The sequence below is a fragment of the Cervus canadensis genome, chromosome 17 (assembly GCF_019320065.1).
Source record: "Cervus canadensis isolate Bull #8, Minnesota chromosome 17, ASM1932006v1, whole genome shotgun sequence".
Lineage (NCBI taxonomy): Eukaryota > Metazoa > Chordata > Mammalia > Artiodactyla > Cervidae > Cervus > Cervus canadensis.
The window spans coordinates 14115632-14133108 of NC_057402.1; the positions used below are offsets into that span (position 1 = coordinate 14115632).

General features: G+C 43.2%; 1 protein-coding gene across 5 annotated transcripts in view; it reads left to right on the forward strand.

Moving 5' to 3' along the window:
• The window catches only part of TUBGCP4 (tubulin gamma complex associated protein 4), a 34445-nt gene that overhangs the window by 8084 nt on the left and 8884 nt on the right, over positions 1-17477 (forward strand). For 3 of the 5 annotated variants that reach the window (XM_043490091.1, XM_043490092.1, XM_043490094.1), the window contains exons 3-11: positions 923-1045; positions 1428-1481; positions 1902-1958; positions 4752-4831; positions 6476-6677; positions 9316-9481; positions 9722-9846; positions 16254-16304; positions 16713-16818. In XM_043490091.1, the coding sequence (XP_043346026.1) occupies positions 923-1045; positions 1428-1481; positions 1902-1958; positions 4752-4831; positions 6476-6677; positions 9316-9481; positions 9722-9846; positions 16254-16304; positions 16713-16818 (964 nt within the window). Of the gene's footprint in view, positions 1-882; positions 1046-1427; positions 1482-1901; positions 1959-4751; positions 4832-6475; positions 6678-9315; positions 9482-9721; positions 9847-16253; positions 16305-16712; positions 16819-17477 lie in introns of all 5 variants that reach the window. The other 2 variants (XM_043490093.1, XM_043490095.1) reach the window with 2 other exon arrangements.

Sequence of the window (17477 nt, forward strand, 5' to 3'; positions counted from 1 at the left end):
TTTCTTGAAAGACAAACCATATTTGTAAATAGCCTCTTGGTGAGCTTCTTTTAACTTCCCGTGTTGGCTATCAGATTCGTGTTTTTAATGAATTGTCATGCGAGACAGGAGAAGGGTTGTTAGGAGGAGGACTGAGGTCATTTTATTTATTCAGTAAATAGTTACCCTCTCTTCAAAGAACTGTGCTAGGAAATGAAATGCAAAGATGGATAAAGTGTGAGCCCTTGCTTCATGAAGCTGTTGGTCTAGTGAGGGAACAAATAATCAAAAGTTCAATTCCAGCACTAAATAGAGATGCTATAAAAGCAACAGAGGGGAGCGATTGATGCTCTGGGGAGAGTTAGAAAGGGCTTTGCAGGGAAAAGATGTTTGAGTTGGGTCCCGCAGGAAGAGTAGGTGTTTGTCACAAGCACGAACACACAGTTATAAGCAGAACACACTCAGATTCATGGAGGTGCGAGAAAGAAATAGGGCACATTTGGGGAACTGTTGATTAATTTGGAAATGAGGATGTAAAGTTGAAAGCAGTGAAATAATTTTGGAGAGAGGGTAAGGACCAGAATACAGAAGTCACTGTATGCTATATAGAGGAGTTTAGATATTATTCTTGGGTAAGAGGAAGCCACCAAAGGGATTTAAGCCAGAAGTAACAAGGTTAGAACTGAGTTGTTGAAAAAAATCTAGTGACAGTGTGGAAGAATACCCAGTTTGTAAAATCTGAGCCACTTGGAAATTAAAACATTATCACATTTTTGAAAGGTCAGGACTCAAAATCTGTCTGTTCAGTAAGATTTTCCTCTCATGGAAACACTATTTTGATTGGAAATTATTTAAGCAAAAATAATGCCATTAATAGAGGATAATGTCTTCCTCCGGTTTCAGGCTGTGAGCTGAAAAGCTGACTTCTCTTTGTTGATTTCAGGATCACCATCCATCTCAGCAGGGCCAAGGTGGGTCACATGGAATCTACCTCAGGGCCTTCTGCACGGGGCTGGATTCAGTTTTGCAGCCTTATCGCCAAGCACTACTTGATTTGGAACAAGAGGTGAGAAGAGACATGGGAAGCCACACCTCTGGGACTGCAGATAAGGGCATGTTCCTGATCTGAAATGTCCTCTGATATGGTCAGGTAGAGAAGAATGAGCCATTTTCTGCATGGCTAGAGGGCAAGTTTGTTCTCTGTGACTGCCCAAGCCATGGTCAGAGTGGCAGGTGGATCACGGCCGAGGTTCCTGAGTTTCGAAGAGCCCTAGCTTTGGTTTTGTTATCATCAGAAAATCAGAATTAATTATCTTCTGTAAATGATCAATTCTCAGTACCCTAAAATGAACCCTAAGCCTACTCTCAGATTCCCTTCTAGTTTTCACAGATGAAATAGACTCAAGATACTGTATATGGAGCCCTAATCACCGTGTTTTTTGTTGCAGTTCCTGGCTGACCCCCATCTCTCCATATCACATGTCAATTACTCCTTAGATCAGGTAACAAAATGCTTTGGAATCTGTTGATATCATTGGAATACTCTAACTCAGGATATTATTTTTGAGAACTTTTTTCCTTCTGGTTTCAGAGCCCAGCATTTGTTATTTCATATGTTTTCCTAGATCAGAGCTGTTTGAAGAGTTCCACATTTAATGAAAACTTACTGTCTGATGTTAATGCTCTACATTGGTCTCAGTATTAACAAATATACGCATCAGACATGGAAACTGCTTGTATCTGCCATTCTCTTTCTATCTACAGCCAACCCCCATGTCAGATTGCCTTAGGATCTTGGCTGTTCTGTGGTGTTGCCATCTTTATGATAAATGGGACTGGTTAGAAACAAAGACATTTCCTGAGTTAATTTTTTTTTCCTTGTGCTTGAATATATACCATCCTAATCATTCTCTACTTTGTAGTTCCAGCTCCTTTTCCCCTCTGTGATGGTTGTAGTAGAACAAATTAAAAGTCAAAAGGTGAGTACTTTTTCCTTTTGCTGGGGTAAGCACCAAGGACATAATCATAATTCATTTTCCTTTACATTCATTTTTGAAGACCCTAGTTTTCAGTAGTTTTTATTTATTCATTTATTATCTGCTTGGGTATCATGCTAAGTATCAGCAAAGCAAAAATAAGTTATGACCCTGCCCTTAAGCATCTCCTGGTCCAAAAGCTGGGGGAAACGGTAACAGATGTCCCCAAGAGTGCCGCTGGGTAAGAGGATAAAGCTATGGATACTTGAAGGTGAGAGTTTTTTACACTAAGGATTCAGAACTTTTGGATATGGATCTTGAGAAGCAGAAAATTAATCCTTAGAAAGAAGGTAATAGTTTATTATTAGGGTGCTGGCAGCTTTCTGAGCATTGTTAAGTCATTGGGTGAAACCCAGCTAGCTGTTCATTAGTTAAATATGCCTCTTATCACAAGTTTTTATCATATGCATTGAGAAGAGGGTCTCTAGTGTCCAGAGAATGTCTTTTCTGAGTAGGATTAATAATTCTGAGATGCTTTGAGATTTTTACATTAGAAGAATCTGCTGGTTCATAATTGGATCAGAAAGGACAAATAGATTAAATATGTTTAGTTTATTCCTGTTTTTAAGCTGGTATATTTGTGCCTTGAATATAACTAGTTAACTAGTCAGTTTGCCAGATTGCTACTTCTTTTTTTTTTTTTTTTTTTGCTGTATACATCTAGAAACCTACTCTGCTGCATTTGTTCCGTGGCAGCAAAGTCAGTGGGGCCGGTGCTCTCTGACCCCGCAAAGCTGGTTGCCCTCACCAAATAACATCAAGCTTTTATTGCGCACTTGTTGTATACCAGACACTGTGCGAAGTGCTTCACATATATTATCAAGGTCAATCTCCTAAGGAATCAAATAGGTTAAGGAATGTAATTCAGGTCACATATGCATGCATGCATGCATGCTCAGTTGCTCATTCATGTCCAATTCTTTGCAATCCCATGGACTGTAGCCCGCCAGCCTCCTCTGTCTGTGAAATTTCCTAGGCAAGAACACTATATAGGTTGCCATTTCCTCCTCCAGGGGATCTTCCCAACCCAGGGATTAAACCTGCGTCTCTTTACTTTTCCTCCGTCGGCAGTCAGATTCTTCACCACTGCACCACCGGGGAAGCCCCTCAGGGTCCTACAGAAAGTAGTCAATGGTACAGCTAGGATATAAACCCAGGGCTGTCTGAGTCCAGACTGTGCTGTTAGCTACTCTCTAAACTGTCTCCCAAAACTGGAGGGGACCTTCTAGGTAAGTGGGGTTAGCGTAAGAGTCCAGGCACGGCTGCACGTCTCAGTTGACTCTGAGCTCCCATTGGCCACAGGAAGGAGAGTGGAAAACGAGTAGGGGGATTGCAGATGGGCGAAGCTTCCTTCCTGCCCGGGAGGTGGTAGGAAGCTGAGTGCTAAGGCTCTAAGTAAATGAGGCTGTGGGTGAGAACAGGTGAGTGTCCACAGACACACCGGGGTCCTTCTAGAGTGATGGAAATGTTACAAACCTGGGTCATGTTGACAGTTGCACAATGCTGTAAATTTACTAAAAATTGTTGAAAGTACACTTAGGTGAATTTTTTGGTATATAAAGTATACCTCAGTAAAGCGGTTTTAAAAAAATAGAGGCAAAAGGACATTGAGAGAGGAACCAGGTTTTTAGAAAAGTGTATACCTTATAAGTAGTCTGAATTAGGCCTTAATCTGAAGTAAAGAGCTTTCTTTACCTCTTTTCTTGGAATTTCGAAATGATTCTGGTTTCCTTAGTGCAGTAGTTCTCAAACTTCACTGTGCATTAGAATCACCTGGAGCTGATTGTTAAAAGCAGATGGCTGGGCCCCACGCCAGAGATCCTGATTCAGTAGGTCTGGAACGAGGTCCAAGAATTTGTAGCTCTTAAAAGTTTCCAGGTGATGCAGATGCTGCTGGGGATGGTGCGGGCTGGGGAAGGACAGGGAGGTGGAGGGTCCATACTTAAGAACAACTGTTGTGATGTTGTGATTTATAATAAGAAAAACAGATTTGGTCTTTGTCCCATTTCTGGCGCAGAGCTCCTAAAACTCAGGATTTCCTAAGTAATAAGAGCAATAAAGGCATCTTGCTATGCATAACAAACCCCTGTTTACCACACCTGAGCTTGTTAATCAGGTGATTTTGGGAAAACACCGAAATATGGGCAGGTTGCCAGGGGAACCAGCTCTGTGATTGGAAGGTTAGAACTCGCAGTCCCACGTTTCCCACTGGACCTTTGGCGAGAAAAGCGGGCAGAGGGCAGAGAGCCGGGGAGGCTCCATAAAAACCCGAGAGGATGGCGTTTGGAGAGCTTCCAGGTTGGTGAACCAGAGTGCCTCTGTGTGCCGCCGTGCCCTGTGAAGCTCGTTTGCTCGGGACCTCGCTGTGTGCATCCTTTCATCTGGGTGTTGATTCGTATCCTGGCGTATTCTTCCTAATAAATTGATAATCTAGTGGATAAATGGGTTTCCTGAGTTCTGTGAGCTGCTCTAGCAAATTAGGGGAACCCAGGGATTGAGTTAGGTTGTAGGACCCCCAGCTGGTGTCACAGAGTTGCTTGGTGGTGTGGGGGACCACCCCCCCCACCCCACCCATACACACTGGAATTGGAGTCAGAATTGGAACTGTGCATAGATCTTAGGAGTTTATCCTCACTCTTCGTGGATTTTGCCCTCTGGATTGAGTATAGAATATGAGATTGTGTTATATGAACTATTAAAATGGAATTCAGCTTGACAAGGCTGTATTTTCCACAGATTCACGGCTGTCAGATCCTGGAAGCAGTATACAGACACAGCTGTGGAGGCTTGCCTCCTGTTCGCAGTGCACTGGAAAAGTAAGTCATGCTTCACTGGGGCAGGGAGCGGGGAGTGGGTGGTTAAGTGACCCGACTTGGCCCAAGTTCTGTTTCCAGGTTATCTCGGGTTCCTCTCTGGGGAAGGTTATGACCAGGATGCAAAAGCCCGTGAGTACAGGAGCCCGTGTAAACCTTACGGTGACTCAGAAACCACAGAAAGGGGATTCCACGGTGTTGAGTGTCCAGGCTGGGATGTAGCTGCCTAGGTGACCTTGAGGCAGCCCTTCAATTTTGGATCTTATTATCCTTAGAGAATTCCCATTAACTATTCCAGATGATGCTTAGCTGTGTCTAAACATGTGTATTTTGAGTAGCTTTATAATCCTCTTAAAAATTTTACTCTAACAAAATTATCCAAAAGAAGAAAATAACCATATACACAATCATTATTCATTGCAATGTTGTCTGCTACATTAAGAAATACCAGCAATAGAATGCTGAATAAAGATATATTCACTTGATAGACTATAAAGAATTAAAATTACAAATTCTGAAACAACATGTAAAAATATCTTTATAATACTAACTGAAAAAAGGATACAAAATTATATGTATCTTATGACTGCAACTATTAAATAAATGTGGAATGTGATCAAAGGCTTCCTGTAGAATGTTACACAGTCTGGATTTTTCTGATTATTTCCTCATGAGTAGATTCAGATTGAACATTTTTGGCAAGGATACTACGGAGGCTGTATTATTTCCTGTTACAGCGTATCAGAATGCACACAAAGCAACTCTGTCCCATTACTGGTGTAAAGCCTCATCACTAGGTTTACGTGTTTTCCACCAGGTCTGTTTTAGAGGAACAATTTCCACTTTGTCATTGATATGTTTTCTGAAGTGTGATCCCTTGAGACTGTGTGACTATCCCATTCTCCAACAACCTTTTCTGCATTTTGTAGGATAATACTTTTTCAGGTATATCTACCTCTCACATACTGGATCTACTCTCCTTATGTGATTCCAACAAAAGTAAAAACTTACTTAATACTGTTAGCCAAAAAGAGACTCCTATGCTGCTAAGTCACTTCAGTTGTGTCCGACCCTGTGCAACCCCATAGATGGCAGCCCACCAGGCTCCCCCATCCCTAGGATTCTCCAGGCAAGAACACTGGAGTGGGTTGCCATTTCCTTCTCCAATGCATGAAAGTGAAAAGTGAAAGTGAAGTCGTTCAGTCGTGTCCAACTCTTCCAGACCCCATGGACTGCAGGCTACCAGGCTTCTCTGTCCATGGGATTTTCCAGGCAAGAGTACTGGAGTGTGGTGCCATTGCCTCTCCAAGAGACTTCTATAAGTCCATTTAATTTTAATAGGAATCATCCATTTTGAAACTTATTTTACTCGAGGGAAGAAAATGTGCCTCTTCTAAAAGACGATCAGAACCCTTAGTGAGCATTTCAGACGTCAGGATATAGGCTACGCCTGTGGAAATTTAACTGCTTAGTTCATCCACAGAGATTGAAGTTAAACTAGCACATTATTTTTACCTTAATTGGTCCTTTCCCTTCTGACTGACCAAACTCTCAGGCCTCTGTTTATCCTGTAGCAGTTTAAAGCACGCCATCTGGCTGTTGTCCTCTACATGAACTTCTAAGGCTGTTGCTGTCCTCTCCACTCAGGATCCTGGCCGTGTGTCATGGGGTCATGTATAAGCAGCTGTCAGCCTGGATGTTACATGGACTCCTCTTGGATCAGCACGAAGAGTTCTTTATCAAACAGGGTCCATCTTCCGGGAACGTCAGCGCCCAGCCAGAAGAGGATGAGGAGGACCTGGGCATTGGGGGACTGACAGGAAAACAGCTGAGGGAGCTCCAGGACTTGGTGAGAGCCCAGCAAGAAGCCTAGCCTGCTCCTGCCAGAAGCTGGACAAGTCGACAGCTAGATGACCTTCCGGGGACTTACCCCCAGCTCATCATGGCCTGGGCACGTTCCATAAATTCTGTAGATGTAGACAGTTGGCTTAGCTTAATACTTGAACTTAATGCCTAACAGTGTGAGACTCTAAAGTAGAAAATACATTTGTGAGATTCCTTTTGTTTCCCCTTTTCCTGGCATATGCATTGAGGAGACTAATAATAAGTCTTGTCCCTTTAGGTAGTCTTGTTGGTACCCAGAGCTTTTACATTGCAGATTAGTTTTGATTAAGCTCCCCAAAGTCCTGTGTTGTTCTTATCCATTCATTTATCCTGTTACATTTTATTGAATGCCTATTATATGCCCGGCACAACTGTCCCAGGTGCCACAACTGCATAAACAAATAAAATGTAGTAGTCCCTGTCCTTAAAGAGCTTACAGTTAGTGGAAGACATATTACACTATACTAAGTGCTCTGGATGAGCGAGTGTGGGTATTCTGGGAACATGGACGTAGAGTAACTAGAGTGGAATATATGTCTTAAGTGCAAAGAGTTTGGGAGAGCGACTTCTCTGGTGGTTCAGTTGTTAAGACTGAGCTTCCAATGCAGGGGGCGGAGGTTTGATGGGAACTTCGATCCCATATGCCACATGGCCAAAAAAAAAAATTCCAGGCAGAGGGAAGGACTATGTAGAGTACAGAGGCCATGAAGGACATGGATCGTTTGGGGAACCATTCGTAATTCAGTTGAGATAGTCAAGTAAATAAAGACTGAAATATAGACTGTAAGGGACAGTTGGAGGGGATGTGGGAAGTGGCAGCCAGTGAAGCTTTTGAGATGAACAGAGATAAGATCATGAAAGCCCTTGTAAATGATGGGATGGAATTCTGACTTGAGCCTGAAAAGAGCTGGGAACCACGAAGAATTTTAGGCAACAGGTTAACACACCTCTGTATGTTACATTAGACTTCATGATAGATCACTGTAGAAACTGTGGGAAAACATTTTTTAAAAAATTAAGATTAGCAGCAAGTACAATAGTTAGGAGAATGTTTGGGACATTATATATGCTTAGTTGCTTCAGACATGTCCTACTCTTTTTGACCCCCATGGACTGTAGCCTGCAAGGCTTCTCTGTCCATGGGATTCTCCAGGCAAGAATACTGGAGTGGGTTGCCAGTTCCTTCTCCAGGGGAGCTTCCCGACCCAGGGACCAAACCCAAGTCTCCAGCGTCTCCCGCATTGCAAGCAGATTCTTTACTGTTTGGGCCATCGGTGAAGTCTGTTGGGGACATTAGCTGAAAAATAACGGTGGCCTGCACCAAGGATGGGAACAGTAAATATGCTGAAGAAGAAAGAGACTTCAGCGATACTTAGGAGGTGGAACAGGCAGGCTGTGGTGATTGATTGGCTAAGGGTCCAGAGGGAAGCATCAGGGATGATGCCCAAGTCCCTGCCTTTAGTGATAGGTGAGTGGTGATGATAAGGAATGTGGATTGCCGATGGGAGAGGGCAGGGGAGAAGATGGGTCTAACTCTCGACACACTGAGATACTTGTAGGAAATGACCAGTGGGCTGAGCCTGGAGCTGATGAGAACAGTCTGGCTTAAAGATAAAGTTTTAGGAGTTATCAGCATATGAAAGTTTCTAATCTGAGGTCCACAGGTGGCTTCAGAGGTTCTGTGAAGTGTATGTTTCCCTGTTCTTCTGGAAGATCCATTGCTTTTATACTTGCAGAGAGTCCTGTGGTGCAGAAAGATTAAAAATACCTGTTATGATCAGTTCAGCCTCAGAAGATGTGATTGTTTAGGAAGAGTGTGGATAGCGAGAGGAAAAAAGGGTCTTGGGTGGTGCCCTGAGGCACACCAGCACCCAAGCCCAAAATTGAAAGGGTGGATAGCAGAGATCAAAGTCAGGAGAATGGAGCTTGGGGTTCCTTATCCGTACCCTGGATAAGGGTCAAATTAGCAGCAAGTCAGGGACCTGGTTGGTTAGATGGCAAGAATCTGGGACTTCACAGGCTAGATTAGTGGTTCTCAGACTGTAGAGTGCCCAGAATCACCTGGAGAGCTTATTAAAACATGGACTGCTGGGCCTCACCCCCCAGCAGTTTTCTGTAGCTCTGGGGGCGGGCTTGAAATTTTGTATTTCTAACAAGCTCCCACGTGAGGCCAATGGTACTGGCCCAGGAGCCAGGTTGTATGAACCACATGGCTATATGACTCAGGCCTCGGTAAAGAGCTGGGCAGAGCAGACATGCACAAGATGCAAACCTGGAAACAAACAGATCAGTTATTCCATGGTACAAACAAGAAGACTGAGTTCCAGACCTACTGCACAAGCTTTTACATAGTAGTCAAGGCAGAGTGAGAATGAAAATCCTAATGTTAATAAAACCACTGTTATTTCCACCGTGCTATCTTTCTGTCTAAAAATGGAATGTCTTTCTCTAGCACTGGTGATTTAATAATTATGCAAGTTCAGATTTAAAGTCCCTGCTTCCAGAAACTGTAAATCGTGGGTTGAGAGAGCTGCCGGATATCCCCTTGTTTCCCCTTTCTCACTTCATACGTTATCTCTGATGTGGGTTTTTTCCTTGCCTAGCGCCTGATAGAGGAGGAGAACATGCTGGCGCCATCTCTCAAACAATTTTCTCTGCGAGTGGAGATTCTGCCGTCCTACATTCCAGTGAGGGTTGCTGAAAAAATCCTCTTTGTGGGAGAATCTGTCCAGATGTTCGAAAATCAAAATGTAAACCTGACCAGGAAAGGTAGGAATATCCTTGCCCGAGGTACGTCCATCCTCAGAGGCATAGTTGACATCATTCTGGACCCAGAGTCGGCCTGGGCAGAGTGGGTGGCTAGGGACCTTCACGTTGAGATTCCAGCACAGCCAGGACGTACATGCTTGCCCGAGAAGCAGGTGAAGGAGCGGCAGCCCCGGGAAGAGAGCCCCTCGCCTGTGCGGGTTCCCTGTCTCCCGTTGACCTTAAGTGATTTCCTGTCCTAAGGATCCATTCTGAAGAACCAGGAGGACACTTTTGCTGCAGAGTTGCATCGTCTCAAGCAGCAGCCCCTCTTTAGCCTGGTGGACTTCGAGCAGCTGGTGGATCGTATTCGCAGTACCGTGGCCGAGGTTGGTCTGTCTTTTTATATAGTTTATTTTATGTATCTAGTTGACTGCACTTGTCGTCGTCGTGGTGCATGAGTCCTTCGTTGCTGCACTCAGGCTTTCTCTGGCTGCGGTGAGCAGGGACTACTTTCTTGTGGCGCCCAGGCTCTGGGGCTCTTGGGCTTCAGTAGTGGTGGCTGCTTAGGGGCTTAGTTGCCCCGAGGCACGTGGCATCTTAGTTCGCTGCATGGGCAGGCACGTGGCATCTTAGTTTGCTGCATTGGCGGGCATGTGGCATCTCAGTTCGCTGCCTTGGCGGGCATGTGGCATCTTAGTTCGCTGCCTTGGCAGGCAGGTTCTTAACCATTGGGCCACCAGGGAAGTCCCCCTTAGTATATTTTCTTTGGAAGAAAACAGACTAGTTTCCTAGAAATTGAGTACTTGATTTGTTTCCTCTTGGTGTGATTAGAACTTAGCTAGGAGAGAAGTGTTTGAGAGAGTTGAAGGGCAGGAAGTAGAAAACAAAAGCATTCTCTCTGTTTTAATAATACAGGTGGAACTGCCTTAGCCTTTTCCCACCCGACTGGAGTTTGATTGTTAGCTAGTCAGTTAATTAGTAATAAAGGAAGATCTTGGATTCTGACTAAATTTAGTGCCTTACTTATTATTTTAGTAATGGCCTCAACATAATCTATCATAGGAAGGCAGAACAAGTAATATTTTTCCATTCTTTTTTTTCTTTTTTTTGCACTCCAGCATTTTTTAAATTTTTTCATTGGAAGATAATCACTTTACGATGTTGTGTGAGTTTCTGTCCTATAACAGCAAGAATCAGCCATAGTTATATACATCCCTTCCCTCTTGAGCCTCTCTGTCTGCCTCCCATCCCACCCCTCTGGGTAATCACAGTGCCAGGCTGGGGTCCCTGTGTTATGTAGCGGCTTCCCACGAGCTCTCTGTTTACACGTGGTACGATATGCATCTCAGTGCTACTTTCTCACTTCGTCCTACCCTCTCCTTTCCCCACTGTGTCCCCAAGTCCATTCTCTCTGTCTCGGTCTCCATTCCTTCTCTAAAGATAGGTTCATCAGTGCTGCTTTTCTAGATTCCATATATATGCATTAATATATATTTTTCTCTTTCTGACTCACTTCAATCTGTATAACGGGCTCTAGGTTCATCCACTTCAATATAGCTGACTCAAATTCATTCTCTTTTATGGCTGAGTAATATTCCATTGTCTATATGTACTGTATCTTCTTTATCCATTCGTCTGTTGATGGACACCTAGGTTGCTTCCATGTCCTGAAAATTGTAAATAGTGCTTCTATAAACATTGAGGTAAATGTGTCTTTTAGAATCATGGTTTTCTCAGGGTATATGCCCAGTAGTAGGATTGCTGTGTCATATGGTAGCTTTATTCCTAGTTTTTTAAGGAATCTCCATAATGTTCACCATAGTGGCTGTATCAGTTTACATTCCCACTGACGACAGGGCTCCTTTTTCTCTACACCTTCTTCAGTTCAATAGTTCAGTTGCTCAGTTGTGTCTGACTCTTTGCAACTCCATGGACTGCAGCACGCCAGGCCTCCCAGGAGTTTACTCAAACTCATGTCCATTGAGTCAGTGACGCCATCGAACCATCTCATCCTCTGTTGTCCCCTTCTCCTCCTGCCTTCAATCTTTCCCAGCATCAGGGTCTTTTCCAATGAGTCAGTTCTTTGCATCAGGTGGCCAGAGTTTTGGAGTTTCAGCTTCAGCATCAGTCCTGCCAGTGAATATTCAGGACCGATTTCCTTTAGGATGGACTGGGTGCATCTCCTTGCAGTCCAAGGGACTCTCAAGAGTCCTCTCCAACACCACAGTTCAAAACCATCAATTCTTTGGTGCTCAACTTCCTTTATAGTCCAACTCTCACATCCATGCATGACTACTGGAAAAACCATAGCTTTGACTAGATGGACCTTTGTTGGCAGAGTAATGTCTCTGCTTTTTAATATGCTCTCTAGGTTGGTCATACTTTTCCTTCCAAGGAGCAAGCATCTTTTAATTTCATGGCTGCAGTCACCATCTGCAGTGATTTTGGAGCCCCCCAAAATAAAGTCTCTCATTGTTTCCATTGTTTCCCCATCTATTTGCCATGAAGTGATGGGACCAGATGCCATGATCTTAGTTTTCTCAATGTTGAGTTTTAAGCCAACTTTTTCACTCTCCTCTTTCACTTTCATCAAGAGGCTCTTTAGTTCTTCTTCACTTTCTGTCATAAGGGTGGTATCATCTGCATATCTGAGATTATTGATATTTCTCCCATCAATCTTGATTCCAGCTTGTGCTTCATCCAGGCCAGCATGATTAACTTAACAATATAAAATAATTACATACAATTTGTGGAGGTCAAGCAGGGTGATGCGGTAAGTAGAAGTGCAGACATACACGTTTTTATCCACTCAACCAGTCTGTGTCTTTTGGTTGGTGCATTTAGTCCATTTACATTTAAGATAATTATCGGTATGTATGATCCTATTACCATCTTCTTCATTGTTTGGGGTTTATTTTCTGTAGGTCTTTTGCTTCTCTTGTGTTTCTTGCCTGTAGAAGTTCCTTTAGCATATGTTGTAAAACTGGTTTGGTGGTGCTGAATTCTCTTAACTTTTGCTTATCTGGAAAGCCTTGATTTCTCCATCAAATCTGAAGGAGAGTCTTCCTGGGTAGAGTATTCCTGGTTGTAGGTTTTTCCCCTTCATCACTTTATTCTTTTTTTTTCAATCATTTTATTGTAGGTTAAAGTGAAAGTTGCTCAGTCATGTCCAACTCTTTGTGACCCCGTGGACTATACAGTCCATGGAATTCTCCAGGCCAGAATGCTGGAGTGGGTAGCCTTTCCCTTCTCCAGGGGATCTTCCCAACCCAGGGATTGAACCCAGGTCTCCCGCACTGCAGGCAGATTCTTTACCAGCTGAGCCACAGCTCAGCCACAGGGAGTGGATGAGCCACCCCCTTCACCACTTTAAATATGTCATGGCATTCCCTTCTGGCTTGCAGAGTTTCTGTTGAGAAATCAGTTGATAGCCTGATGGGAGTTCCCTTTTATGTTGTCATTTTCCTCTTGTTTTTAGTATTTTATCTCTATCTTTAATTTTTGTCAGTTTGATTACTATGTGTGTTTGGTGTGTTCCTCCTTGGGTTTATCCTGCCTGGGACTCTGCTTCCTGGACATGGTTGACTATTTCCTTTCCCATGTTAGGGAAGTTTTCAGCTATTATTTCTTCAAATATTTTCCTCTGGTCCTTTCTCTTCTCCTTCTGGGACCCGTGTAATGCGAATACTGGGACCCGTATAATGTGAATACTGGTGCATTTATTGTCCCAGAGGTCTCTTAGGCCGTCTTCATTTCTTTTCATTCTTTTTTCTATATCCTGTTCTGCGGCAGTGATTTCCACTATTCTGTCCTCCAGGTCATTTATTCATTCTTCTGCCTCAGTTATTCTGCTGTTGATTCCTTCTAGTGTATTATTCACCTATTTGTTTTTTCTTTGTTCTTCTAGGTCTTTGGTAAACATTTCTTTCATCTTCTCAATCTTTGCCTCCATTCTTTTTCCAAGATCCTTAATCATCTTCACTGTCATTATTCTGAATCATTTTTCTGGAAGGTTGCTTATCTCCACTTCATTTAGTTGTTTTTCTGGGGTTTTATCTTGTCCCTTCATCTGGGACATAACTTTCTGATTTTTCATCGTGATTAACTTTCTGTAATATGGTTTTTGTTTTAGCTGCTGTGAGACTGTGCTGCTGCTTGCTTCTCCTGCCTTCTGATGGAGTAGGCTAAATGGCTTGTATAATCTTCCTGATGGGAGGGGCTGGTGGTGGGAAAACCTGGGTCTTGCTCTGGTGGGCGGGGCCTGGCTCAGTAAAGCTTCAATCGGTTATCTGCGGACTGATGGGGTTGCACTCCCTCCCTGATAGCTGTTTGACCTGAGGCGACCCTGCCCTGGGGTCTGCGGCCCTATGGTAGGGCTGATGGTGAACTCCAAGAGCATTTTCGCCAAGGGGGGCCTTCCAGTGCCCCTGTCCCTGTGGTGAGCCCCTGCCAACCGACCCTCTGCAGGAGGCCCTCCGAGACTGGAGTCTCTGTTTCCCCCAGTCCTGTGGAAGTTCTATACTCAAATCCCCCTGGCCCTCAAGGCCAGATTCCCTGGGGATTCCCAGTCCCTTTGTTGGATCCCCAGGCTGGGAAGCCTGACATCAGAAACTTCGCAACAGTGGGAGAACTTCTTTGGTATTACTGTTGTCCAGTTTATGGGTCACCCACCTGGTGGATATGGGATTTGATTTTATTGTGACTGTGCCCCTCCTGCCGTCTCTCAGCAGCTTCTTGTCTCTGGACGTGGGGCATCTTTGTTTGGTGGGTTCCACCGTCCTCCTGTTGATGGTTGTTTAACAGCTGTTTGCAGTTTTGGTGCTATCACAGGAGGAGATGAGCACCCATCCTTCTACTCCACCATCTTGAACTGGAAGCCTGAAATTTTTTTCATTTCTCTACTTACCATCCATATATCTTCTTGGAAGCATCCAAACCTTTTTTCCATTTTTTATTGGAGAAACTTTACTTTTTTACTATTGAGTTTTGAGTCATTTATGTATTCTGGATTTGTAAGTCCTTTATCAGATACATGACTTACAAATATTTTCTCCCTGTGACTTGTCTTTTCATTCTCTTAACAGTCAAGAGCAGAAGGTGTTGATTTTGATTAAGTCTAGTTTATCAATTTCTGTTTATTTTGTGGTTTATGCTTCTGGTGTTGTGACTGAGAAACCTTTGCATAACCCAGTGTCACAAAAATTTTCACCGTTTTCTTTTAGAAAACTTATAGTTTTTAGTTTCAATTAGGTTCATAGTCATTTCTAATTAATTTTTTATGTGGTGCAAGGTATAGACCAAGTTTTAATTTTTTGTATATGCATATTCAGTTGATCCAACATCTTGGTTCTTTTTATGATTTATTTTTGTTTATATTCCTGTTATCCTTGCCTCTTAAGCATATTTATAAAGAGTATTTTAAATTTGGGGAAAAAGCAAGAGGAGGGTTTCTGGTGACCTAGTGGTTAGGATTCCAGAGCAAACAAACTGTGATGCAGTTGCAACAGAAGCCTTGGCCAATCTTATGGAGAGTTCTGAAGCTAGAATGGCCCTTCCAGAGATGTCCCAAATTGAGGTTAGAGGGCTAGGCCTTTGTTCCTCTGCATCTATCAGAAATTGGTTCCTCAGGAGGGGACCATGGGCATGACCATCAGCCAAAAGCACCAGTAACAGTACTCTCTGAACAGTCAGCGTATGGAATGTCTCGGTCTTACTGGGGAGATCTGGGCGGCTAACTATACTACCCACCCAGGCAGTTCTGAAACTTCTCCAGTGTTAGCTGCAGCAGCTGTTTAGTCACTCAGTCGTGTCCAACTCTTTGTGACCTCTGAACTGTAGCCCACCAGTCTCCTCTGTCCATGGGCTTCTCCAGGCAAGAATACTGGAGTGGGCTGCCATTTCTTTGTTCATGGGATCTTGCTGACCCAGGGAGTGAACCCACGTCTTCTGCATTAGCAGGCAGATTCTTTACCACTGAGCCACCTGGGAAGCCCATGTATTATCTAGTCTGTTGTACCTCTTTTACACCTCCCATGTCTAATTATTTTGACCCATGTGCTTACAATCCCGAGGAGGTGAGCTGTTTTGTCTAGCACTGTGTACTGGAGAAGGGCCAGAGGCCAGTTCCTAGTCTGTGTCAGTTCCAGTGAGAGAGGGCAGAGAGTATGAGCACCCAGGTAGAGATTCCAGGCACACTGACTGAATCAACACTGATCACTTCACTGGGCAAATCCTAGTCAGGGTCCTTTGATGTGGTAATGGCTATACAGTGGATTTTTTATATTCATCATCAAGCTTGCCAGATTCTCTTACAGGTTCTAATAGTTTATGTCAGTTCTCTTGGACTTTCTATGCAGGTAGTGATATTATCTGACAACAGTAACAGTTTTGTTTCTTCCTTTTCAATTAATTTTTTTTCCCATGTTGGCAAGTCTTTAGTACAATGTTGAATGACTTTAAAGGAATTTCTTCTAATGTTTTTCTGTGAAATAGGTTGTTTGCTGTGGGATTTTGGTATATACCCTTTATCAGAATAAAAAGATTTCCTTCTAGTCTTTGCTTTCTTTCTAAAATCATCAACAGATGTTGTTTTATCAAATGCTTTTTCTGCATCTACTAAGGCAATCGTGGTTTTTCTTTTTTAATCTTTAATATAGTTATTAAAGTTATTAACTTTAATAAACTATATTCATATTAAATTTTTAACACATTGCTGGATTTTCACAGAACCGTTCTTTGTAGGAGTTTTCATTGTAACGAAACTTTGACCCTGTATTGTTGGTTCTTCTCACAGCACCTCTGGAAGCTGATGGTGGAAGAGTCAGATTTACTGGGTCAACTGAAGGTAATAGCTTAGCTCTTCTTTTAACTCTTAAAATGATGCCTGTGGACAATGCCTTTATTCTCCAGCCTCTCCTGAGGGCACTGGTTGCCTATCCCGACTTCTAGAGTGGCTTTTTATGTCGTCATCCAGGTGGGCAAACTCCACCTAACACTACAGATTTACTCTAGCACAAAGCTTCAGCTGTTTACTTTCTTCTGGCATAACTGTTTTTGTTGAATAAATGATATCAAAGACACGCCAGTCATCCGTTACCAAGTATGCTCCTTTAAAATGCCAAAACCCCATGTCCTTTTGTAAGCTGGGCTGAAACAGATGAAACTGGAAATTATATGCATAAATTTCTTAGGATAGTGAAGAGCTCCTGGCCTTGCTGGTTTACTGAATTAAAAATTGAAATTCTTTCTGCAGATCATTAAAGACTTTTACCTTCTGGGACGTGGAGAACTGTTTCAGGCCTTCATTGATACAGCTCAACACATGTTAAAAACACCACCCACTGCAGTAACTGAACATGGTAATTGCCCCAGGGCCTGAGAATTACCAGCTTACTGAAGTCCCAGGGTTGTAGGGGATGGCTTAGCTTGCTGCTGAACCATTTAGGGCTGGTCCATATTTAAAGTAGCCTGGTGAGTTAGTGTTTCCAAAGACAGAAGGCTGCTCAGGTATGCTCACACTGTTGTCTCTGGGAACGACCTCAGCTCGTGACCTTTCCTGGAAGAGGCAGTACAAGTTTTCAAATGAGTTGTTCATCTCATCAGATTATAGCAATATATTTCTTTAAGTCTGTATTGAATTTGTGACAGTATTGCTTCTGTTTATGTTTTGGTTTTTTGGCTAGGAGGCATGTGGGATCTGAGCTCCCTGACTGGGGATCAAACCTGCATCCCCTGCATTGGAAGATAAAGTCTTAACCACTGGGCCACTGGGGAAGTCCCTGTAGCCATATGTCTCTCAAGGGACATATTAGGACATTTTGTTTTGTTTTGTTTTCGGCTCAGCCATGCAGCATGCTGAAACTTAGTTCCCTGACCAAGGATTGATCGAACCCCTTGGTCCCTTCATTGGGAATGCAGAGTCTTAACCACTGAACCACCCAGGAAGTCCCCATATTGGGACTTATTGCCTCTTGTTGTATTAGAACTCTTTAGGTTGTCAATGATGGAAAATAACCTT